This window comes from Coffea arabica, chromosome 5e (genome assembly GCF_036785885.1).
Source record: "Coffea arabica cultivar ET-39 chromosome 5e, Coffea Arabica ET-39 HiFi, whole genome shotgun sequence".
Lineage (NCBI taxonomy): Eukaryota > Viridiplantae > Streptophyta > Magnoliopsida > Gentianales > Rubiaceae > Coffea > Coffea arabica.
In genome coordinates this window covers 5,813,780-5,838,683 of record NC_092318.1, presented here as the reverse complement: position 1 = coordinate 5,838,683, position 24,904 = coordinate 5,813,780, and the positions used below count along the sequence as shown (strand labels likewise).

Genomic DNA, 24,904 nt, shown 5'->3' with positions numbered 1-24,904 from the left:
AGGCTTGTGGGCTTCAAGAACTTCATCAGAACTGAACCCAAATCCTTTTTTTCACCATGAAGCGCTTCTACCACGTAGAATTCTAGTGCGGCAACGCCGCCAACACTTGCCACCGCTGCTGATTAGTCTGTACAAAATAGACAGACTCTAAAATAGCACACACTTCCTTCTTGATAAAGACTTGACAATTTCTTTAAAATCTTTAGTATCACATGTGTTAGGATCCAGACGCGGAACAAACAACTATTGAGACATCAAGTGTACAATAATTTAATGAGGAACAAGCCACAAGCATAAAAGATAGACGATACACAATATTTAATGTGGTTCGGCTCCACCATTGAACCTACATCCACGGAGAGAAACCTGTTCTTTATTATGAGTGAAAAACCCTATACAAGAATACAACTTGAACCCAATCCCAACCCTTGTATACCATCTCTCATATCTCAAGAACCCTCTCTCACACCCCATGTATAAGGCTACATGATGCCCCTTGTGTCTCCTTGTGTTTCTCTTTGTGTGTTTTTTTTTGTAGTATGCCAACCTACCTATTTATAGAGAACATTACTGCCAAAAAACCAAATAACAATTGAAAACCAATACTATTTCCTAAACTCATATAGAGTAGGAAATAGCATCTAGCTAAATAGGGTTTTACTTAACTACTATTTCAAGTAACTAAAACCAATTAGGAAACTAGTTACTTCCACACAAAACAAGAATTCTACCTAAAAGAAATTAAGCCAATTTCCTAACAAATCTCCATCTTGGCTAAAATTTCTTTTAGCAACCATTTGCCTTCAACTACCAAATAATATGGTATCAAACTACACACCCGAATCAATACAGTCCTGACACCAAATTGATTCAATCGGCAAATGAACATGTGTAGTTACCCTGAGTCCAACCTCCAGTTGACTCGTGAGAAGGTGCCTCAATTCACCGTCTTCCTTTGCAGGATTTCTTCTCACCACCACTTGCAATTTGGGATCCCCTTCTGTGAGCTCTAACCCTAACCATTGAGGTAATCAAGTGGTAAAGTCACCATACTTCTTTCCATCCTCAGAACTGTCTCGCCACGTGTGGTTTCCAAAACTCCACCTAAAACGAAAAACTCGTAACTGTCAGAGTCTTCTGGCGCATAGAAATTAGATCTCCTTAATTCTTTGGGACACATGCCACACCACCCAAAAAACATAACCAAAATCTAAAATCCACCGAGATGAAATATCAACTGTTGGAGGTGTGAGAAAGTCTCCACCGATTCATGTCCAAAATCAACATTGGATTCCATCTTTTTCTTGACCCTTGAATCACCTGCCTAGATTCACCGTCAAGCATCTTCATACTTTTCATCTTTCACCATCAATGTTTTTTGTCAAGCCATTGAAACAAGGATACCATACATTAAATTGTTCAATTGGTGACAGCTACCAATCCACTTGATCTCAATAGTTAACTAGAATCCAATTACAAACCTTGAGCAGCCCAGACTCGCAACCAAGTTCTGATACCACTTGTTAGGATCCAGACGCGGAACAAATAACTATTGAGACATCAAGTGCACAATAATTTAATGAGGAACAAGCCACAAGCATAAAAGATAGACGACACACAATATTTAACGTGATTCGACTCCACCATTGAGCCTACATCCACGGAGAGAAACATGTTCTTTATTATGAGAGGAAAACCCTATACAAGAATACAATTTGAACCCAAGTCCAACCCTTGTATACCATCTCTCATCTCTCAAGAACCCTCTCTCACACCCCATGTATAAGGCTACATGATGCCCCTTGTGTCTCCTTGTGTTTCTCTTTGTGTGTTTTTTTTTGTAGTATGCCAACCTACCTATTTATAGAGAACATTACTGCCAAAAAATCAAATAACAATTGAAAACCAATACTATTTCCTAAACTCATATAGAGTAGGAAATAGTATATAGTTAAATAGGGTTTTACTTGACTACTATTTCAAGTAACTAAAACCAATTAGGAAACTAGTTACTTCCACACAAAACAAGAATTCTACCTAAAAGAAATTAAGCCAACCAATGGTATCCATTGTTGGGATATCAAGTGTGAATCAATATCTCACATCGGAATGAGATGAGTAGAATGAGAAACATATAAGTGGGAATGATCCATAGACCCAATGCCTTAAGGTTTTAGGTTGGATTTGGTGTCAATCCCATGGTTGTGGTTCCCATTCTAACTCATGGTTAAATTCTCCCCGAGTTTGTCTCTCTCAGAACCCAACAAGTGGTATCAGAGTCGATGGTTCTGCTGGACAGTGACTCCAGGATAAAAAGCCAATGGAAGTGGTAAGGCGTGGTTTGGATAAGAGCGGGGGAAAAAAATCATGCAAACCTACAATAAGGCAAGGGCATGTGGGTTCTTGAGCAAGAATCGTACACTTCAGATTGAAGTGGGATTGATGGAGTGGATGGGCTAGGGAGAGAGGTCCGATGTGAAAGAGATTCACAATTGAGGGGGAGATTGTTGGGATATCAAGTGTGAATCAATATCCCACATCGGAAAGAGATGAGTAGAATGAGGAACATATAAGTGGGAATGATCCATAGACCCAATGCCTTAAAGTTTTGGGTTGGATGTGGTGTCAAACCCATGGTTGTGGTTCTCATTCTAGCTCATGGTTAAATTCTCCTCGAGTTTGGCTCTCTCAGAGCCCAACAACATGAAACTCTAAGTAATCCACACTGAGAATATCCACAATCCAAGATAGAATCATCAAGTAAAGAAACCAAAGAAGGGTGATTGATGAGCTTAACAGGTACACATAATCTCTCCATCTTCTCATTATCAGTTCCCACAAGTATGGGAATACAACCTTTGCGAGGAGAACCTGTGGCCTCTCCATCATTGCTGCTGGACAATCTTACATAAGTAGGGGAAGTGCTCATCTCTCTCCCTTTCATTTTTTTTTGTCAAAACATCATAAATTCACTTCATTTCATGAACTTGATATTACAAGATTGGATACATCAGAATTTCTCCCTTTGTAATCCTTTTGTGCACTCTCATGGAGCCACATGGGAAAACACTCTTCCCATTCAACATTTTTAGTTAGTTTTACCGCAAATTTTGCTAAGCTATATGCACAGCTGTTTCCAGCTCTATGAACAAAAGAAAAAGTACATTGTTCAAACAAACATCTCATATTTACAATGTCTTCAAGGACAGTAGCTATCCTGGTATGCTGGTCCTTTTCCTTGTTGATCATGTCCACTACCTCCTTGCAGTCAGACTGGAATTCTACTTCCTTCCAGTTTGCATCGCAAGCCATTTGCATTCCCATCCGAATTGCTGCTGCTTCCTCCACTTGTGGCTCGCTGACTTTTAGTTCAGCTCTTGCCCAAGCTTTCATCAGTTTTCCTTCTGCATTCCTAGCCACAGCACTTATGCCTGTTCTCTTCATGTTTTGTGAGAATGCAGCATCAGAATTTATTTTTATCTGTCCTCTTGAGGGTGGCTTCCATGCCTCGATGCTATTTGAGCTTGTTGTTTGTTGAATGAACTTTCCATCTAAACTTTTTTGGGCTTCTATATACTCATTCCATTCTACCATAGCTTTTTGTACTGACTTCCTTGGATCTGCATCTTTTTCATCAAAAGCTTTCCTGTTCCTCGTCTTCCATATTTGCCAAAGGATATTTACAGTTAGCGCTATATGCTCCTTACCTTGTTCCCTCTTTTTTGCGCCTAATATCCCTTCCCACCATCTTACAAAATTGCTTCTCATATCCTTCAAACCATCCCATTGTATTGGTGCTAGCTTCCAGGTGGTTTCAGCAGTGTTGCAAAAAAACAGCATATGTTCAATTGTTTCCACCCCTTCCCCACAACTTCTACACATTGGACTGCCTTTACCTGTTCTCCTGCTTATTTGTTCATTTACTGGTAGGCTATGATGTAGACACCTCCAGATGAAATGTTTTAGTTTGTGTTTCATCTGTAAGGACCACACCCCTTTCCAGATTTTTGAGCTCTGTTGGGCATAGCTCGTTCCCCCTCTAACCTCTTGCATCCTTTCCTTGTGCTGTTGCTGACTTGTACTCATTGCTACATCATAGGCTGACTTCACAGTGAACACGCCTGAATTGGTGTATCTCCAATACAATATATCTTGGCAGCCTGTAATACTTAGTGGTATAGCCTTTATCTTCTGGATATCCTCTTCTATAAACCAACGATTCAGAGTTCTTTGATTCCATTTTCCATCTGTTATCAGTTCATCTACTTTCCTTATGGTGCACTGTGGATCTCTCCGAGTTTTTATCCTGCCATCATCACTCCCTGGTACCCAAATATCCTGCCAAATATCGATTGTTGTTCCATTCCCTACTCTCTTCCCTATCCCTTCTGTCAACAGTTTCTTGCTTCCCATTATGCTTTTCCAGATCCAAGAAGTTGCTCGAGGTGGATCCTTGTTCCAGTTCTGTGGTTGTGCTAGATACTTAGCCTTCATCATCTTACTCACCAGCAAATTTGGATTGGTGAGTATTCTCCATAGTTGCTTGGCTAAGAGAGCTTCATTGAATTTTTCCAGGTCTCTAAAACCCAGTCCCCCTCTACCTTTCACCTGAGACATTTTTTTCCAGCTAGTCCAATGTATTTTCCTCTCTTTCTCTCCCCCATTCCACCAGAACCTAGCTATCATCTGACTTATATCCTTACACAGCACTTTGGGAAGTTTGAAGCATGACATGGTATATATGGGAAGAGTCATTACCACTGATTTGATAAGAGTCTCCCTTCCTGCTGGGCTTAACAGGTTTCTCTTCCATCCTTGTAACTTGTCTTTTACCTTTTGTTTGATATAGCCAAAAACCTGTTGTTTTGATCTGCCTATCATCATAGGGAGTCCTAAGTATTCCCCACTTGCAGCTTCTTTCATATTTCCAAGCCCCACACATATGGTCTTCCTCAAATCTTTGTTTGTGTTTGCACTAAAGAACACAGTAGACTTTTCATAGTTGGTGGCCTGTCCTGAAGCTCGTTCATATATAGCAAACATCCCTTTCATTTGTTCAGCTTCCTGGATACTAGCTTTACAGCAGAATAGAGAGTCATCAGCAAACAGTAAATGAGACAGCATTGGACATTCCTTCCCTACTTTGACACCTGTTAGAGCTTTACTGTTTAGTCTCTGGTTCATCAGGTTGGACAGCCCCTCAGCACAAATAAGGAATAAATAAGGGGAAAGGGGATCTCCTTGTCTAATACCCCTGGATGGTTTAACATATCCCACCTTTTGGCCATTTACATTAAAAGAGTAAGCAGCAGTTGTAACACAGTTGAGGATCCATTTTACCCATGTGGGACAGAATCCCATTTTCATCATCATCCTTCCTAGGAAAAGCCATTCTACTCTGTCGTAGGCCTTTGAAAGATCAAGTTTTAGAGTCATGAAACCATTTCTGCCTGTTCTCTTATTTTTCAAGAAGTACATCAGTTCCTGGGCTAGGATTACATTGTCAAGGATATGTCGACCAGGGACAAAAGCAGATTGGGCATAGCTAATGCATTTTGGGATGACTCTTTTCAATCTGTTTGCCAACACCTTTGCAATGACTCTATAGATAACATTACATAAAGAGATAGGCCTATACTGGAAAAGGTTGATGGGAGCTTCTACTTTCGGAATCAAAGTCACTATAGTTTCATTCAAAGCTTTTAGTAATTGACCCCTAGCAAGAAAACTTTGAATAGCCATCACAATATCATTTTTGCAAGTAGTCCAGTACCTTTGGAAAAAGAAAGGGGACATACCGTCAGGTCCCGGAGCCTTGTTTGGATGCATAGAGAATAATGCAGCCTTCACTTCCTTTTCATCTACTGGTTTTATCAGCATTGCATTCATCTCCATTGTGACTGTACAAGGAACCCCCTCAGTAACTACTTCAATGTCAGATGGTTGAGAAGATGTATACATTTTCTTGTAAAAATTACATATTTCCTCTTCGATTTCTTGGTCTGTTTCACACCACTTCCCATCCTCATTTTGCAGGCATGTTAATCTGTTTCTTTGCCTCCTAGTTCTCACCCTTGCATGGAAGAAAGCTGTATTTTTATCTCCCTCTTGAAGCCACTTGCATCTTGCTTTTTATGCCCAGTAAATCTCCTCTTGTTTGTAAGCTTGACTTAGCTTCAACCTCAGTTCAGCAATGATCCCCTTGTTCTTTTCATACTTTCCATTTTTTGCTTCCATGATCTGTTGCTTTAACGCTTTTATCTCTTTCCCAAAGTTTGTCTTACTTGCCTTACTCCAGTCTATTAAGCTTGTCTTACAGTTCTTTATCTTTCTAGCTAGACTGAACATTTTAGATCCTTGTTGAGGTTTGTCCCAGGCTCCGCTTATCACTTCCTCAACCTGCTGGTTTTGTGCCCATCTTTTATCAAAATAAAAACGCCTCCCTTCCTTTCTTCTTTTTGGCATTGTATCAATCATGAGCAGGCTATGGTCGGATGCCTCTTTTTCTATATGGGTGCACTTTGCTATTTCAAACGTTTGGGCCCATTCCTGGTTTGCAAGTGCTCGATCTAGTCTTTGTCTAATCTCCTGACCATCCCAATGGGAACCCCAGGTCCAAGGCTTATCTTCGTATTCTATATCTATCAAGTTATTCCCATTTACTAACCCCCTAGAATCAGCAAAGCTCCACTCAGGTCTCTGTCTTCCCCCCCCACTTCTCTCCATTTGACAATATATCATTAAAATCTCCAGCTATGATCCATTTGTCGCCCCATTGATTCATTTTGCTCTCTAACTCTCTCCACTGACTCCTCCTCTTTCCATCATCCGTACTAGCATATATTCCAATAAAAGTCCATTCACATCTCGCCTCCATATCCAACATGCGAGCAGTAATGTAGAAACTAGAGAGCTCCACTTCTATCATTTTGATCCAGTGTTTCCAAAACAAAACTAAACCTCCAGCTTTTCCTATTGAGTCTACCACAGCACTTCCATCAAAATTCAATTTTTTTTTTCACATTTTCCATAAACTTTTTTTGGTTTTTTGTTTCACTCAGAAATAAAACTCCTGGGGAGTGAAGATGTGTTACCTCCTTCAGTTGGGGAACTGTCAAGGGGCTCCCTGCACCTCGACAGTTCCACACCCCTACCTTCATTGACACTGTGGAGGCCCTTCAGGGATTGCCTCCGTCACCCTCAGTAGTGTTTCAAGTTGCACCTCTTTCCTTAGTACTTTTGTCCTTCCCTGTTCCATAGTATCTGAGTCTACCAGCATGTCCTCCGGTTCATCTGTAAACATGGTTTTCCTTTTTCCTCTTTGCCTAGGTTGCTTCTGTTGCATGTTTATTTCGGCCATAGGGACTCCTCTCCCTGTCATGCTTCTTCTAAAGTGACGAAGTATTCTTTCTGTTGTCACAATTTTCTTCAATTCCTCTTGTTTTTCCAACTCTATTCCTTTTTCTCCTGTGCTACTCTCCTCCACCTCCTCACCTTTCTGACATTTTCCTAGTCCTTTCCTTTTTTCACCTTCACTTACATCTATCCACATTTCCTGTATATTATCAGTTTCCTTGGCTCCGATGTTGTCCCTTGAAGGTGTTTTTGAGGGGGTATTCACCTGATACTTCTTTCCTTGTCCCTCATCCTTTCCCTTTTCCTGCTCCTCCAAGTTCCTTACTGGTACCATTTCCCCCCCTTCCCTCAGGTTCTCCTCTTGACTTCCTCTTCTCAGTAGTCCCTCTTGTCCTTTCTCCTTCACACCCTTGTCATGAGCATCCCTTTGTTCCTTTCTCTCGGTTTCTATTATACTCCTTCCTGGCTCATCATGCAGAGTTTCCAAACCTCGTATTTGAACTTGTGTTTGTGTTTCCAGGGTTGGCCCCTTTCCTCCCACTAGAGTTCCCTCCCTTTCATGCTTTCTAGCTAGATATTTGAACACTGTTTTTCTTATCTAGAGAGCAAAATCTACTTAGGGAACAAAGCTCCCTAAGTAGTAAAATTGATATGGACCGATACTAGCTTTCTCTGGCTATTGGAAGAACATTCTCCAATTTATATTCAATGGTGGCACTGTGGTATGGTTGGCATCTATGACTTTTTCATGAAAAGAATTAGTAAACTATTGCTCTTTTTACACTGCTGGTCATCCTTTCGTTAGCTTGACTTGGTATCAACAACTTAATTTAAGCTTGTTTTTGCAAATGAATATAAAGATTGGTTGATGTTATCTATTGAATTGTTTTATACAAGTTTATGTGCACAATCAAGTTGTGTACACAAAACGTGTTCAGACAATAACACCATTTTCCTTTGATGATGACTTGGTTGATTGAACATGCACATTCATTTCCTTTGATGAGATTAATCATACAGATCATGCATTAAGGAAAACTGTAAGTCATGCTGGAGGTTATGAATTAAAAACCATTTCTAGATCAACTGACTCTTCAATTTTTATTGGTCTCAATACTAATCTTTTTTTTTTTTTTGTCAACAAAGGGGTATCCGGGTCAATCCTTACAGGGTCCGACTAATCCCCTGCGGTCCGGGAGAGGAGGCTCCACTCCACACCGAGCACGTTAACAGTGGAACTCGAATTCTGGACAAGCCAAGAAGGTCGTCATATCCTAAGGAGGGGGAGCGGACCGCTCGAGCTATCCTGTGGGGGCAAAAGACTAGCCACGTAAAGTGGCAAATTTGTGGGACCTCCTCCAGCATCACCAAAGAGGGTGATGACCACTAGACCAAATGGCCAGCGGCGTCTCAATACTAATCTAGTTTGTGTCTTTCACACTTCGTTCTCTCGGTTCTCACTGCTTGGCATGTCAAAACTTGGATAACTGTTCCCAACATCCAATTTAATTGATAGAGAGATTAGTCAAACAATTGTAAAATTTTTTATTTGACACTTAAAGCTTTCCCATTTCTCTGTCTAGGATTTGGAGTCTTCTTTTAGGTCCAAAAAAGCAGTAAAGTATGCTCAGCTAAAGTTTGAAATTTGTATGGTACAGATGGGAATGCAATTTTTAGCAGCCAGTGGCCCACTGCATCCCGAGTGCTCTTTGACTGACCATGAAACGTTGGGTTACGTATCATTTCTTCCTCTGAAAAAAGATGACTCGTTCTGGGTGGGTGGGCTAGGACCTTTGCTTGTAGCACTGGGAAAGAGATATGCAAACTCAATTATTGATTCATTCGTAGAAGAATTGGCAGAAAAGCAGCATTCTAGAACTTAATATTTTTAACCTTTTACTTTGCAGCCTTTTTGACTCAAGTCCTAAAAATAATTTACTAAGTCAAATATAATACTCATATTGGACATGTCAGACCTCACTAGACTTGGAAAATTGACCAGGTGATGGTATATCTTGTCAACAAAAAGTTACATGTGACCGAGAGTATTAAAACACAAAATATTCCAAATTGGTCTCTTAAGAATATCAACAAAATTAAATCATATTTTATGCCATTCCGCTTATTTACAATCCTGGTTCTTTATCACTAGTGTCTAATATGGTTCTCATGCACCTTTCCCCTGGTGTCCCAATGCCGGATTTGAAAAATTAAATAAAAACTGCCTGATCTAAAAAATTAAGAAAATACAGCAATACTCTCAAGATCTAATAATTTCTGAGAGCACTCAAGTCTGAAGATGTATGTGTTGAGAAGAATTTTAAGAGAGCCCTTCAGGGTTCTATCAATCGGGAAACATGTTATTAATGCAATTTAATAATAAGTGGGTTTGGAATTGAAGATCTTGGATAAATATTAAAAATAACACAAAGCTATCTACAGTAAAATATATGTAAGTATAAAAGATCACTAAAAGATTAAAAAAATGTATAGTTGGAAAATTTACCTAGAGAATTACACCGAAAGTTTTTTGCAAATAATGGATTATCAAAATGGTTTATTTTCCATAATTTCATTTTGACTTGGCAGATGCAATGTGCACTTCTATTTTCTTTGAAGAGGTAAATTACGCAGATCATGCATCAAGAAAACCATTGATCATGCTGGATATTTTGAATGGTAAAACATGTGTAGAACTGACTTTTGAATTCTTATGGTTTGCTTAGTTCCCCACAAAATCTATTTTATGTCTTTGTTCTCATGTTTCTTGCAAAGGACTAGCTCCACTTTGTACCCCCAAAATTTTTACCATTTTTTTCACTTTACACTTTAAACGTCAATGTTGGATACTTTACACCTTAAAGTCTCAATTCTAAATAATTAGCAACATAAACTTTCAAGTTTACCGTCTTTAAATCCAATCAATGAGTACGTCAGCAAAATTAATTGCATAGAATACTCTATAATCAATGTTAATTTGCTAACAATGGTCAAATGGGACCAAGGTAATACAATTATAACAAAATGATACATTGTCATTAATTTGTACTATCTTTTATCTCGTTAATTTTACTAATAATATTAGCAAATGAAACCATATAAATCAATGACAATATGCTGCAATCGGTCAAATGAGCCAATGGACCACATTCATAAAAAAAATGATACATTGTTATTAATTTTCACTTTCTTTTATCTCATTTATATTGCAAACATTGTCATTGATCAGACTTAAATGGGACAAAGTTGAAGGTTTATCGTATAAAGTGTCTAAAATTAAGAATTTATATTACAAATTGATTAAAATTGAAGTGTAAAAAACAAAGTGAGAAAGTGGTACAAATTCAAGATTACAAAATTAAATTAACGTGAGGGAGATCCTGAGGGGTGCCCTTCCTTACCTCGAAAAGTTATTAGGAAAGTTTTTACATCCCTCTAACAAAAAAAAAAAGTTTTCTTTTAGAAATCCAATTATATCTCCTTAAAACAATCAAAATTTTCACATATATCCTTTTAAATGTTATACTTTATCCTCCAAGCATTTCAGAAAAGTATAAAGGTGCTCTTTTAGATATACTTTTTCCCTTTTTTAATTAAGCATTAAATATAAATCGTTATTAGTTTTGCCCTTCTCATTCTCCTTTTATTCTGCCAGTGGTTTCTCACTACTCGGGATATCAATACTTGGACAGCTGAAATTTGTAATTTGTATTAAACAAAGGGAAGTACAATTTCTAGCAGCCAATATGGCTTGACTGACTATGAATCGTTAGGGTACTTATCATTTCTTCCCTTCGGAAAAATAGGACTCATCTTGGTGGTGAATGACTTATGCTCATAATACTCAATACAATTAACTTTTTTATTTTTCAATACAATTCACTTACTGATTCGATATCAATAGCAAATAGGCAGAAATGCACACATCTATAGTTGAAATTTTTGACCTTTTAGTTTTCATCCTTTCTGGCTGAAGCTTTCTCTTGATTTGACCAAGATGTCTCCTACTGTTAATCTTGTGTCTGGAGTGTATTGATGATGGATATGCTACCTTCATTTTCTTTGTGGTTTATCACCAATTAACTTTTGTCTTTTTTTTTCCCAACAAACGACAACAGCTTTCATTTATATTAACACTTGATAGTACAAGAATTAATTACAAAAAGGGATACTACCCTCATTTCCTTCTTCCCTAACTCAATCAGCCATATTGGGAAGTCATGTTCCCATTCAATATTATGCACCAGTTTAACTGCAAAATGAGCTAGTGCATGACTAATTTCATTTTTTGTTGTAGGAATAAACACAAAAGAACATCTGTCAAAGCCTGTTCTAAGATCCTGTACATCTTCTAGAATAGTTGCAATGCTGTAATCATATTCACTGCATCTGTTAATTTGCTCAACTATTGATTTGCAGTCTGAATGTACTATAATTTTTGTCCATCCAGGCTTTTTGGCCATCAGTAGAGCATTCCTTACTGCGAGAGCTTCTTCTTTGCTCACTGTTCCTTTCCCCTGGTTTACAATTCCTTTGGCTCTCATTATCGTTACTTTCCAATTTCTTGCAATGATACCTTGTCCAGTCCTGATCCTTTTTGCTGATATGGCAGCATCCGTATACAAACATACCACGTCTTCCCTTAGTTGCTCTCTTCTTGCTTGTTGTCCACTCATGTTCTGGCTTGTGTTGCTCTCCTGTTCTGACTCCCTTGGTTGCTCGAATTCCAACCACTCTTCTTGGGCTTTCTGTACTGTGTTGTGAGGTTCCTGTTTAGCACTATCAAAGATTCTTTTGTTCCTGGCTTTCTAGATTTGCTAGAAGATGTTGATGGTGAGATTAAGTCTATCCTGACCTTGTTCCATCGAGAGTGATTGAGTAGCTTTCTCCCACCATAGCCATAGGTTATGTTGTTCATCTTGTAGCCCATCCCACCTTACTGGAGCCATTTTCCATACTTCTGCTGCATTTTCACAAAAAAAGAGCAAGTGTTCGATGGTTTCCACTCCTTCCCCACAGCAACCGCATCTTCCCTCTCCTTTCCCCGGCCTTTTTGACATAATCTCGTACGTAGGTAGGCAATTCGGTAAGCATTTCCACATAAAATGTTTCAGCTTTGCCTTCACCTTCATGTGCCACAGCTTCTTCCACACACTGTGCTTTCTTATTTCCCAGCTTGTCTTAGCATCTTGTCCTCCCTGTCTGCATTGTCAATACAAAGTCACACGTGAGTGAAAGTATGAGAAAGCAATATCCAATATCCAACATAATTAATAACATCTTATGCCATTCCACCTATTTAGAATGTATTCGGATTTAAGATTATTTAGATAATGTTTTGAGAATAACATTATACCATTGTCCGTAAATAAATACGTATGTGTGGAAATGTGATTAATAAATGTATTCAGCGAATAACACAATAAAAAAAATTCAAATAATGGCCTGGTGTGTATATCGGGTTAATCACACAGATCATGCATTAAAAAAGTCATAATTCATGTGGGATGTACTGAATTAACACGCTTGCTGGTTGTATCCTACTAATTCAGGTCCAAGTCCTTTATCATAGTCAATCCAGTTAAAAAATTGACTCTTTCTGAGCCTAATACGTACTAATAAAGTACGGATTCCAGCATCCGTTATTCTTGACTAACTTGGATTCCATTTTCTTGGTCAAAAAAAAAAAAAAATGCAACGAGACGATAAATGTTTAGGCAATTGATAAGAATTATATTTTAGCAAATGAACTCTTTGCTAGGAAAATTTTTTTTTTTTTATACTCTTGCTTGGAAGAGTAGCAAGACAAAAATAGTACGAATAGATATATCCAAACAGAAAATAATACGAGTAGGTAGAAGATTTAAGTTTCTTCCTATTGTTCTCGTAGACTTTCCATGTGAAGAAAATAAGTGCTGATTCTGTTCCAATAATAGTTTCTTTCCCTTAATCATTTTTTTTTTTATTAATTTTTCCTAGTAAGAAAGGAGTGGGATTTAACAAGTAAAGTAGAAAAACCGAATTTAAATCCAAGGCCTCGAAATCGCGTGGCTTCAACCATAGCCACTTTTTCTCGATCACTTGCAGATATTAAAATGTTTTTTCCTCCGTGGTCCCTAACCATATTTATAAAATAGAATAGAGTTAGGGCAGACCTTCCGCAGCCCCCAGAAAATTGCACTAGTATCCACAAAATTTTGAAAAATTTTCAGTTTTGCGCCAACTAAGTTGTTGAGAAATTAATGGATCACTGAAAAATCCAAAACTACAAGCCTTCTACTTTAGTCAGTTAATTCTCTTAAAAAGCGATATAGTTTTTGATTCATTAGTTGAGTGGATTGTGCGGATTTTTCAATAAAACAAACTGTACAAACTATTAATTAGCTAAGAAAAATGCAAAGATGACTTCTTTGATCAACAAAGCAGAGGTGACATTTGTAATAAAAACAAAAACTTTTCTCTCCTTCCCCTCACAGAATTGCAGGGGCACGAGCAATTGTACAAGGCGCTGCATGTTTTTTGAAAGAAAATGATTGCTTTATTTATAAATTCAAATATGTCATTGTCTGCTCTTTTATCGGGGAATAGAAACTTTTACTTATTATGTGATTTTTTTTATAGTATACATGAGAGTGTTCGAATTCAAAACCTCTCCTTGAACAACCTGAAATCTGTACCTTTGGTCCCACTCTATTTTTCTAAAGTGAATTTATTATTCCAAAATCAAATGACGAGTTTTGTAATTTGATGGAATTGAAATACTAAACAATCCAAAATCACAAATTTGTTAAATGCTCTGGACCTTTTTTTGTAAAACAAAAAAAAATACATGTTGTTAATATAGAATTTACTGAAAGGCAAGAGTATGTTGCTTGTTCTGTTACACAATTAAAAACGTGAATGCACTAGAGCAGAAAAAAGTCTTCCATAGCCTGACTTTGAGGTTCAGGTATGAGGGGTCATTCCCCACACTTAGGCCAAAAACACTTACCAACGAATCTTACAAAGACTAAAACTTTTTTTCAGATGCACCTTCAAAACATTAATTTTGTTCTTTGGAAAGTTTCACAAGCACTAAGGTTGCCCCTAATGTATTTTTGCAAATTGCACCTGCGATTGATTCATATATAGACATAAATGCCGATGTAATATCTTCTCTTACTGTTCTTTAGGGTACAGGATAGATTCAACCAAAATAGTTTCATTCTTTAACAAATTGAACAGACCTTGATAATCTGCAACCACAAAATAATAAACAAGGGGCCTTGAGGAATGGTACGACAAGTCAACAATGGGACCAAGAAGAAATGCATAAATATTGTACAGTCTACAAAATTTTAAGTAAATCTTCACTGCTGAACTTTGCCAAAATTCTTTGCATTGTGTTTGAACTTATTTAGTTCAATTACATAATGAGGCTTTCTGAGACTATGCATCAACACTTTTTCTATTTTTTTTTTCTAGCAGGAGAGGGGTGTGATTTAAAAGCAGGAAGGGTGCAGGGGATTAGAACCCAAGACCTCAAAAGTTGAGGGTCTATTTCACAAGCATCAAAACTATACATCATTTATACAGCCTGCTAATTATGATTTAGCTGATTAATGTCTACAGAAAACACGAACTCTAGAATAGAACATACTTCCTTCTTGATATGTTCTTGACAATTTCTTTGAAGTCTTCAGCACCACATGAAACTCTAAGTAACCCGTGCTGCGTATATCCTAAATCCAAGACGGAATCATCAAGTAAAGAGGCCAGAGAAGGATGATTTATCAGCTTAACAGGAATGCATAGTCTCTCCATGTCTTCATTGTCAGTTCCCACAAGTACAGGAACATAACCTTTCCTAGGAGAGCTTGTTGCCTCTGCATCATTGCTGCTGGACAATCTTACATAAGTAGGGGAAGAGCTCATTTCCCTCCCTTTCATGCTTCTTATCTAGATGCTTGAATGATGTTTTTCTTGTTTGAAAGCAAATCTACTTAGGGAAGAAAGCTCCCAAAGTAGTGAAGTTGTGATGGACTAAAGATGGCTTTGTATGGCAATTGAATTAAAGCCCAGCCATTATCCAATATATAGAACATGGTGGCCCTGTGCTATAGCCGGCATCCATGACTTTTTCATGAAAAGAATTAAATAATGCTTAACTTCCTGATAGGTTGTAATTTTATCATTTATTTTATTATTAATTTTCCCTATTACCTGACCTAATGTGGATTAATTGCTAGATTCTACTCACTTTTGATATTTTGCATTTATTTCAGGGAGTAGAACGAAAATATAACAACAGGTGCTAATTTGGCAAGAAAAGAGTTCAGATGATAGAGTTTGTCCTAGGGGCATTTTTGGAACAACAAAACGTGAGCCCTTGTTGGGCAAATTGGGCCGAAGTCTTCATTTTTCCGCACAGGAGCCGCCGCAAGGAGCACTACTTTATATAGGAAAATTGCGCAAGAAAAAAGGGGTCTTCTTCTTCCTCTGCGGAAGGAGAGCCGCCGCGCAGAGCTTCTCAAAAGAGGACATTAGATCGGAATAGAGCAAACAATGGCAGACAACTCTTTAGCTTAGTCTTTTGACTTTTCCTTGTGGGCTCCAAGTAGCTTTTCCTTTTCCTTCTCGTATGATTGGACAAGTAGAAACCATAGAATCAATTGCTGTAGCTTTGCTATCTTTTCAAACATTGGAACCGAATTGAATTTCCCCAATTTCAAGGGACAATGGCTGCGGCTCTCTTTACAATTTCTGGTGGGTTTAGTTCATCAATTATGAACTAATTTTCCAATTCTAGTCAAGGAGCAACGAAGGCTCTGGTTCATCTAAAAATTGTGAGATCGTTTTAATTTAATCTTTTCCTTTTATTTATTGGTATCCGCACATTTCTTGATTGCTATGCTTATGGTTATTTAATTAATTGATTGTCTTGGATCCAGATAATTAGTTGATTGGGTAATCTATTGTCAATTAGGGCATTAAATCCGTAATTGTTTAATTGCTCTAAAATAGTGACAATTGGCATGATTAGGTTTATGTCAGGGGAATACGCGGGCTAATCTAAAATAACCCTGGTAGTGTGTTATTTGGTTAGAATAGGGCTCCTCTAATACGTAAGACAATTGGGGAATTAAATTCTATGGGCGTACCTAGGATTATTTCTCAATTAGAGCAGTGATTAACGGGCGTACCTTGATCACCGACACAGTAAGGAGGGGTTGACTGCCATCGCTTGTTTGGTAGTTATAACCTATTTATTGATAAATAATTGGAATTGCCTTTGTTTCAATGATCAATTAGGTGAACCATTGCTGAAGTTATTTCTTGGTTAGATCCTTAATTATCACTCATTTGATTTTAGTAATTGGTTATTTAATTTTTAGTAGTTTCTTAGATTTTAGTTGAATTGCTTAAATTGTCACCCCTGAGATAAAAACATCCCCCTTTGTCACTGTGAATTTAAAAAGAAACAATTACTCCCAGTCCCTGTGGATTCGACCCTGCTTACCGCTATCTACAGAAATTAACTTTAGTTTGAGCAGGTTTTATTATTGCACAGGCTTCGACACCCTGTCAATTTTTGGCGCCGTTGCCGGGGACTGGTGCTTGATTAATTAGTTTCTTTTTGAGTTCATTTTTTTTTAAAATTATTTTCCTCTTATTTTTTTTATTATATATATATAGTTTATGACTGCTAACATTCCGTATTTTGGTGATAGACTGGATTTTATTTTTAGAAAGGGTTATGAAGCTTGTGCTTTTTCTAATGATCAATGGGCTGTTGCAAATTGTGGAACTTATTTTGACTCAGGTTATTCAACTGACACATGCCCCGTATTTCAAGATAATCTAAGTTCTCCACTTGATACTTTTGGAGATTTTCCACCCCAATATCAAACGCAGTATGACCCTTATTCAAACGGGTATGATCAAGAATGGTGGGATAATTCCAATTTTGATTATGCAACCAGGCCAATGGATTTTCAACAGCAAGAGTCTCAGCAATCATCCTCCGTGTCAGGTATGTCTCTTGAAGAAATGATGGAATTACTAATTGCTAATACAAATCGATTTCATCAGGAGACACAAGCGAGCCTAAATCGATTTCATCAGGAGACACAAGCGAGCCTTCGCGACCTGGCAGATCAACTATGTCTATTGACATCCAGAATAAATCGATTGGCTCCTCAAATGGAAGAATTGCCCGCACAAACCAATATCAATCTTGAGGAAGATGAGAGTGCAATTGTCCGGCCAAATGACATGGAACTGCAAGAGTTTCAAGAAAACGGATTTAAAGATGCAGTTGAAAAGGAAGCTGAAATGCAAGAAATGAGACTCCAAGATCAACTCGCTCAAGTGAAAGAATCCAGTGAACAATCTCCAAATGCGGTGACATCTCCTCCACTCCTTCATCAATATTCTCCTGACTCTTACTCTCCAATTCCTGTTAACGAAATTGACTTTATTATACCAGACAATTTTGAATTTCATGACAGGAATAGATTAAGAGTGGCGATGGCGAGATATCTTGAACCAATAAATGCAAGTGGGGGAGGAGTGAATGGAGAAGGCAAATTATCATCGACTCGTTTGACGCCATTCACTAGTCCATGGAAGCCCGTAGCTCGTATGCTCAAGGATTATTCTATTTACGAGGGTTATCAGGACTATATAGAGGATGAAGCAGTAAGACGAGTCACAAGATTTTATCCTCCATGAGCAAAACATGATAATGTCTAGCCAAAGACATTAAAGAAAGGCGCTCCTTGGGAGGCAACCCAATTGTTCCTTGTAATTGTTTGTTCATTTTCGTGTGGTATGTTAGATGTGCTCTCCTTGAATTCGACTGATTTTGGGTTTCAGTTTTCGTTTTTGCTGATTTATAGGTGCCCTTCAGTCATGACGCGCCCGCGTGGTGACGTGCATGAAGCTCACGATCAGAAACTTCTGGGAGCTCTCTTGCCCTCATGACGCGCCCGCGTGGTGATGTGCAGGAAGTTCACGACCAGAAACTTCTGGGAGCTCTCTTGCTCTCTTGACGTGCCCGCGTCACGTTCGCGGGAAAGGTAAGTATTCAAAGAAGCTCAAGAACGATTATTGATTTCCTGTTAATCACTACTTTTGAATTTCAAAAATAAATTTTGTCAATAATAAAAAAAAAAAAAAAGAGATGATATATGAAAAAAATTTTCCACCAAAAAAAAAAAAGGGGAGTCTTTCCCTGAAAAAAAAAATCTAAAATGAAAAAAAAATGAAAAAGCAAAAAAAAAAAAAAACACAGAAAATCTTTCTTTATCCCCGTAGCTTTAGTTTCCAAAATTCAAAAAAAAAAAAAGGGGGGAAACAAACCAAAAAAAAGGGAGATATTTTTCACCGTAGCTTTGGTTTCCAAATTTCAAAAAGGAAAAAAAAAGAAAAAAAAACAATTCCTTTCTTTCTCTTTCTTCTTTTTTTCTTTTCTTTCTTTCTTTCTTCTTCTTTCTTTTTCTTTCTTTCTTTCTTCTCCCCTGTTTCTTCTTCTCTTTCGGCCGAGCACACCTCTTGGCCGCCGCCATCTCCTTCGCCCACGGAGACGCCGCTACCCGACGCCATTGACGTGTGCCTCCTTTCCCCCCTGGCGTCCTCCACAGCTCCTCGGTCCGCCTCCAACCTCGCCGCTCCACCCAGCTCATCCGCCTCCAGCAGCACCAGAGGCAGCACCCACCTCGCGCCTCCACCAGCGACGACCAACTCGTGCGCCGCCGCTGCTCACCAACCACGCGCAGTCCACCTCGCAGCTCTCCCTACAGCTGCGACCACTTCGCACGCCGCCGCGCCTCTTCCCAGCAGCCGCTGTAGCTTCCCTCATCTCCACCACCGCCGCCGCCTTTCTCATCACAGTCGCGCGCCCCTTCCACCATCTCTCTCTCTCGTTCAGGCGAGCAACCCAAGCACGCGTTTATCGCGAGGCAGCCACGGACGCACGCCACTGCCCTGCCCATTGCCGCACATCCACACTCTCTACTAGCGCGTCACGGTGGAGGTAATCTAGTTTTTGGACTCTAGTGTCGCTATTTGCTTTCTACATCGTTGCATTTGGGGTTTGCTCCTGCTGTTTCATCACTGAGTAGGCTGCCGTATATTAGTTAATTGACTTGCTCATCGTTGGATGGAATATTTGGTATCACTGGTACTGGTTGGACTATTTTCGTTTGAAATTGCTGCTTCTCTTCAGTTGGATGGGTGGTTGCCTGCTAATGGCTTGGGATTGTTGTCCTTAAATTTCTGAATTACTCGTGGGTTTTGGGGTATTGTTCAACTTTTGGATGGAATTGTTGCAACTTTGGGTGAGCTGAATTGCTGTGATTGTTTGTTAACTTTGGAGGAGACTCTGAACCTCACGTTACTTGTGGAAATTGGTTGACTCGTTGTGAATTGCGGGGCACTATTCTGCTTGAACTGCTGGAGAACTCGCTGAGGTTTCTTTTGGGATTGTGATTGAGTTATTTCTGAAAATTGCTTGTTGAATTAGAAAACCTGGCCACTTGAATTACTTGTTGAGATTGTGCTGCCTGGTTTCCCTGTTGAGGTTGGTAGAATTTCGTTTAATTGTTGGGGACATCCTGGTGATTGGTTAATATTGTTATTTTGGGACCATTGTCTGTGACCTCAGTGGCCGGGGTTCCTACCTGGTGGATTAGTACATACTTGGGGCTATTGCTTTACAACTGCTTTGATCTGCTATAGCATTTGTTGAAATTTCTGGGGACATTTGTTGAAATTTTAGTTGGACCGAGTTTACTTTTGACTGTGAGTTGGAGTTCTCATTACTTTGGGTCAGCCGTTGGAATTGTTTCATCAACTCTGTGGGTATTTTGACTCCACTAGATTAATTCTACTCTACTTGAATACTGCTGGGAAGCTGGGGGTTTGAGATTCAGTTGTTAATGTCAGAGTTTTCCACTACTATTGCTTGACTTGTTCACTTCTTGAGGCTCACTGCTGGGGGCATTTGTTGAGTCTTTAGGTGCTATTATTGGAATATTTTATCTGGAACTTGTTAACTCTAGTTTGTTGGGTATTTGATTAACTACCAAGACCGTGTGACTGTGTTGCTATTGCTAATTTTCTACACTTCTATTGCTGAATTTAGCATATAATCGGGGGCAATTGTTATGGTTTGACTGGTGGGGGTATTCGTTAAAATTTTAGAGTGCATTTGTTGAGATTATGAATGGCCAAATTTGCTTGTTGACTGACTGAATTAGGTAGTCCCTATGCTTATGGACGTGACTTTGCTAGTTTTCAGTTGTTGATAATAGTTTCTGGTTGTTGATTTTGGAGTGCAATTGTTGCTTTGCTGACCATATTTGGGTCGGGGTGGCCCGTGTTTGCTTTTGCATTTGACTATTGAGTGGGAGAACACCAGTGACTATGAATTTGCATTTGTTGGTTGCTATCTTTGTTGGATATTCTGTCTTTTGTTGTTTGGGGTGATAATTGGCGTCAATGGTGAGTGGCGCCACTTACAAGCACAGGTTCACAACGTAGATGAGCGAATGACGAACATCACCCGCCAAGTGGAAAGGATGTCTCAGAACTCGGCTTCCCTCCACTGTTCCCTCCTATCCCTTAGCTGTTCAACAGGGAAGTTTCATTGTTCTCTTCGCTTTCATTACTTTATTACCTCCATTGAGGACAATGTAGGATTTAGGTGTGGGGGGAGCAGTTATGGTGCTAGTGTCTTTCGTTCTTTTTCTTTTTCTTCTTTTTAGTGATTGGCTCGTAAGTGCGTGCCAAGGTTTGATGTTGGATTATTGCCTCTATTTCTACTTTTGCCAAGTTTTAATAATAAAAGGGTGTCAAGTTAATGTGGTTGAATCCAAGAACATCTTTTTGGTGAATATCGATGATTGTTTTACTCTTATAATTTTTTGGTTAACTCTCCTAGGCATAGGGAATGACTGTTGGCATTTTCATGTGAATTGGTCCGGTTATTAACCTTAGTTCTCCATATTTAAAAAATGAGACTAGCAGCTGCAAAGTTCCTTTTGATTTTTGTGTTATTTTGAATTTTTGGTATTATTTGGCTGTGAATAAGAGTTGACTGTACTCCGCTAGTATTTACTACCGAGTAACTGGGGATCTTCACCAAAAGTGTCGATTCTCGCGTCAAAAAGTAGTAATTGCTATGAGTACGTGGTCACGTGGCGATAGAAGCTGAGTAACCGGGCTCCTTCATCTGGCCAATGTTGGAGTTCGCGTCAAAAGGCTCAAATGGCTAGCAACTAAGTCTTTTGTTACTATTAAAAAAAAAAAAAGAATCAAAAAAAAAAGAGAGAGAAAAGTAGAACAAAAAAATGTGAAAAAAAAGTGAAGGTTGTGTTAGTGTGTAATAAAAGTCAGCTTGCCGAATTATGGATTTAATGTTGAGATTTTGGTTAATAGTTGGACCATTTGTTGATAAATGTTGTGTGTCATTCCTTTTTCTTAGATTAGTTAACCTAAAATTAGAGAAATTTGTGGTTTAGAAGCTAACCGGAGTGATGTTTCTTGGACTTGACCATTGATGCTTGATTATTATTTTTCTTGGTATCTTGGCAATTTGTTGGATAGAGCAATAGCCACTATCAAATATTGGTGTTTGATCGCTTTTCTCATGCTTGAGGACAAGCATGGTTTAGGTGTGGGGGGAATTGATAGGTTGTAATTTTATCATTTATTTTATTATTAATTTTCCCTATTACCTGACCTAATGTGGATTAATTGCTAGATTCTACTCACTTTTGATATTTTGCATTTATTTCAGGGAGTAGAACGAAAATAGGTGCTAATTTGGCAAGAAAAGAGTTCAGATGATAGAGTTTGTCCTAGGGGCATTTTTGGAACAACAAAACGTGAGCCCTTGTTGGGCAAATTGGGCCGAAGTCTTCATTTTTCCGCACAGGAGCCGCCGCAAGGAGCACTACTTTATATAGGAAAATTGCGCAGGAAAAAAGGGGTCTTCTTCTTCCTCTGCGGAAGGAGAGCCGCCGCGCAGAGCTTCTCAAAAGAGGACATTAGATAGGAATAGAGCAAACAATGGCAGACAACTCTTTAGCTTAGTCTTTTGACTTTTCCTTGTGGGCTCCAAGTAGCTTTTCCTTTTCCTTCTCGTATGATTGGACAAGTAGAAACCATAGAATCAATTGCTGTAGCTTTGCTATCTTTTCAAACATTGGAACCGAATTGAATTTCCCCAATTTCAAGGGACAATGGCTGCGGCTCTCTTTACAATTTCTGGTGGGTTTAGTTCATCAATTATGAACTAATTTTCCAATTCTAGTCAAGGAGCAACGAAGGCTCTGGTTCATCTAAAAATTGTGAGATCGTTTTAATTTAATCTTTTCCTTTTATTTATTGGTATCCGCACATTTCTTGATTGCTATGCTTATGGTTATTTAATTAATTGATTGTCTTGGATCCAGATAATTAGTTGATTGGGTAATCTATTGTCAATTAGGGCATTAAATCCGTAATTGTTTAATTGCTCTAAAATAGTGACAATTGGCATGATTAGGTTTGTGTCAGGGGAATACGCGGGCTAATCTAAAATAACCCTGGTAGTGTGTTATTTGGTTAGAATAGGGCTCCTCTAATACGTAAGGCAATTGGGGAATTAAATTCTATGGGCGTACCTAGGATTATTTCTCAATTAGAGCAGTGATTAACGGGCGTACCTTGATCACCGACACAGTAAGGAGGGGTTGACTGCCATCGCTTGTTTGGTAGTTATAACCTATTTATTGATAAATAATTGGAATTGCCTTTGTTTCAATGATCAATTAGGTGAACCATTGCTGAAGTTATTTCTTGGCTAGATCCTTAATTATCACTCATTTGATTTTAGTAATTGGTTATTTAATTTTTAGTAATTTCTTAGATTTTAGTTGAATTGCTTAAATTGTCACCCCTGAGATAAAAACATCCCCCTTTGTCACTGTGAATTTAAAAAGAAACAATTACTCCCAGTCCCTGTGGATTCGACCCTGCTTACCGCTATCTACAGAAATTAACTTTAGTTTGAGCAGGTTTTATTATTGCACAGGCTTCGACATCCTGTCACTTCCAGTTTGAAGTTTTGAACTATACACGAATTTCTATTTTAACCCTTAAACTTTAGTCAGGATATTTTATTCCCTAAAGTATGAAATTTTTTTCAATTTAGTTCTTAAATTTTATTTTTAGAAACTTTACCACTAAACTAGAAATCATTCCCACTTGAGTCCTTAAACTTTAGGCATTAATTGCCTACTATTATGTTAATTTTGACAATTATGTGAGATGAATTTCATACTTTATGGGGTAAAGTGTCTAAAGTTGAATTTCAAGGACTAATTAAAGTGGATGAATTTCATACTTGATGGGGTAAAATGTTGAAAAATAAGGTTGAAGAACTAAAGTGATAATGCATCTATAGTTTAACGGTCTAAAGTGGAATTTAGCAGTTGAACTGTTACTCTTGTATGCTGCTGGTCATCCTTTGCTTAGCATGACTAGGTTTGCACAACTTAGTCTTAAAGTCCATTTCATCTTACAAGTTACAACCCAACCTAATCATTCCCCTTTTGATGAATCGACAAGAAAAAATTGGCTATGTACACAAAGTCATTAAAACAATACATAATTTGCCACAGTCAAATTCTCTTTTTATATATGGGATAAATTAGATCTCACGAGACTTGGAAAATCAACTCAGTGATCTTATATCTTTGCTTGTTTCAAGAAACAATTATGTGACATCGGTTCTGGAAGGACTAATTCCAACTAAAGTAATGATCCAGAGCAATCCATTTTGATTGCCAATTGAATTTGCTTCTGAGATGGAACTTACCTACAACTTTTCTGAAACTATCTACATTTCAAAGTCGCGTCTGAAAAGAAGCAGTAATAAACACAATTCTCAAGTACTATTATCAATACAAAGTCACGTGTGATTGAGAGTATAAGAATACAAAGTGTCCTGCAATGATTTCTCAAGAATTTAAAACAAAATCAATATTTTCTTATGTCATTCCACTTATTTACAGTGCATTTGGATTTACGATTATTTGGATAATCTTTTCGAATATAACACTATAGCACAATTTGGATAGAGTATTATTTGAAATATTATTTGGAATAATTATTGTAGCACTTTTTGTTGCGTGATATATGTGAGATAAAAAGATAATTGAGAATATAAAAAGGTGAGTTGAGAAATGTGTTTATGATGCAATAGAAATATTATCTGACATATTTTTGCTATCCAAACACTCTTGTACGTTTAAAAAAAACGTGGTTAAAAATTATGTTCAAGAAATAACACAAAAAAAAATCCAAATAATGGTGTATATGTCCAATCTGATTTTTGTTCATAATTTGATATTGATTTGGCTGATTGAATGTGCAGTTTGATGAGTTTAATCACACAGTTCATGCATTAAAAATCCATAAAACTTGTCAGATTGTTTGAATTAACAACCAACTATGTCTTAATCAATTGGCTCTTCAACTGACAACCCCACAATGTATTTTGACTTTCACACTTTGATCT

General features: G+C 38.1%; 1 protein-coding gene across 1 annotated transcript; it reads right to left on the bottom strand.

Moving 5' to 3' along the window:
- Positions 1–6,132: 6,132 nt before the first annotated feature.
- On the bottom strand, positions 6,133–6,726 carry LOC140006859 (uncharacterized). Its single transcript, XM_072049526.1, has one exon. The coding sequence runs from the start codon at positions 6,724–6,726 to the stop codon at positions 6,133–6,135; it is 594 nt and encodes a 197-aa protein (XP_071905627.1).
- Between the last annotated feature and the right edge of the window lie 18,178 nt (positions 6,727–24,904).